Source organism: Myotis brandtii, unplaced genomic scaffold, assembly GCF_000412655.1.
Source record: "Myotis brandtii unplaced genomic scaffold, ASM41265v1 scaffold1077, whole genome shotgun sequence".
In the NCBI taxonomy this organism is placed as follows: domain Eukaryota; kingdom Metazoa; phylum Chordata; class Mammalia; order Chiroptera; family Vespertilionidae; genus Myotis; species Myotis brandtii.
Genome location: NW_005353666.1, coordinates 1,250,509 through 1,251,885, shown reverse-complemented (window position 1 = coordinate 1,251,885; position 1,377 = coordinate 1,250,509). Strand labels below are relative to the sequence as shown.

The following is a 1,377-nucleotide window of genomic DNA, read 5'->3' as shown; positions in this document are numbered from 1 at the left end:
CACCGGGCGGCGCCCTGGGAAACCGAGCGTTGAGCGTGACCGGCTCTCCCACTCCTGGCATCCGTGAGAATGGACCTGCGGGCACCAACACCCTGTGCACGCGTGTGTGGGGACACACGTGTCCACGTCTCTCGTCTGGACTTGTGCTCAGGGCGGGTGGGCACACAGGGGGCCTGGGCTTCTAACCCGTCCCTGCGACAACCAAGGGACACAAAGCGGCCACGAGCCACGTGTGTGTGAAGCTGAGCGACCCGCCTCACGAACTCAGGCCGACCTGCTGTCCACACGCAGCGTGACCACCTGCCGGCCCCCGATCGAGGTTCTGCCACGCGTGCACGCGGACATGCGTGGAAGGAGGGTGTGATGCCACGCGACATTCCTCTGGGAACGAGGGATATGGAAGACTCGGAAGTGTCACACTGTGTATCGGTCAGAGCCACGTGTCTGGTGTCCTCATTAGGGACGCCCTCCTGAACCATGTGGCACTGCACAGAATGCGATGTGAGCAGCGCAGGAACCCTCCGAGGCCCCTGAGGCCCTCCAAGCCCCCCAAGACCCTCCGAACCCCCCAAGACCCTCTGAGTCCCCCAGGACCCTCCAAGACCCCTGAGGCCCCTCGAGCCCCCTGAGGCCCCCTGAGCCCCACCTTTCAGCGTGGCCTTCTTCAGCACCTTCATGGCGTACAGCTGCCCGGCGTCCGGCCCCACGGCCTTGCGCACCAGGAACACCTGCAGAGGGAGACGGGACATGATCGGCCGCGCGTCCTTCTCCCCGTGTCCTGCCTGGACAAGGGACACACGGAGTCTGCGGAGCTTCCGACACAGCGAATGCGCACAGGGAAGGGGTAAGTGCAGCGTGTTCTCCAGCAGCCGGGAGGCACTCCCCTTGCTCCCACGGCTCTGTGGCGACATGTGTGTGCATGTGGCGATGTGTGTGCACATGTGGGTGCATGTCTGGCGACGTGTGTGTGCGTGTGTGTCAACGTGTATGTGCGTGTGTCACAGGAGAATCGTGTTGTTTCTGGTGCTGTGACCCTCCCACTAAGCATTTCATGTCAGAAGGAATCCACCTCCTTTTTAAACACAAGAACTCACTGTTCCAAGGGGCCTGCCCGGTTCCCTGTGAGCACCCCTCGGGCCCCTTGGGGGGCCCCCCGAGTTATTCTGAGGGCAAAGATCCTGCTCCCCGGTTTTGCGCTTTCTTCACCCACATTTCAGCTTTGAGGTGCTTGAGCTCACAGCCTGGTCTCCACGTGGCTCCCAGGGGCACATGGACAGTGAACGGCACTTTCTCAGCATTTCAGACCCGCATCAGGCCGACAGCCATGTCACCCGCGTTAGGGGCGGGGACAGCGTGTGTCACCCACGTTAGGGGCGG

General features: G+C 62.7%; 1 protein-coding gene across 1 annotated transcript in view; it reads right to left on the bottom strand.

Moving 5' to 3' along the window:
* The window catches only part of RPS6KA2 (ribosomal protein S6 kinase, 90kDa, polypeptide 2), a 110,627-nt gene that overhangs the window by 24,657 nt on the left and 84,593 nt on the right, over positions 1-1,377 (bottom strand). Inside the window, exon 5 of the mRNA XM_014542413.1 lies at positions 647-728. Coding sequence (XP_014397899.1) covers positions 647-728 — 82 coding nt within the window. The remainder of the gene's footprint in view (positions 1-646; positions 729-1,377) is intronic.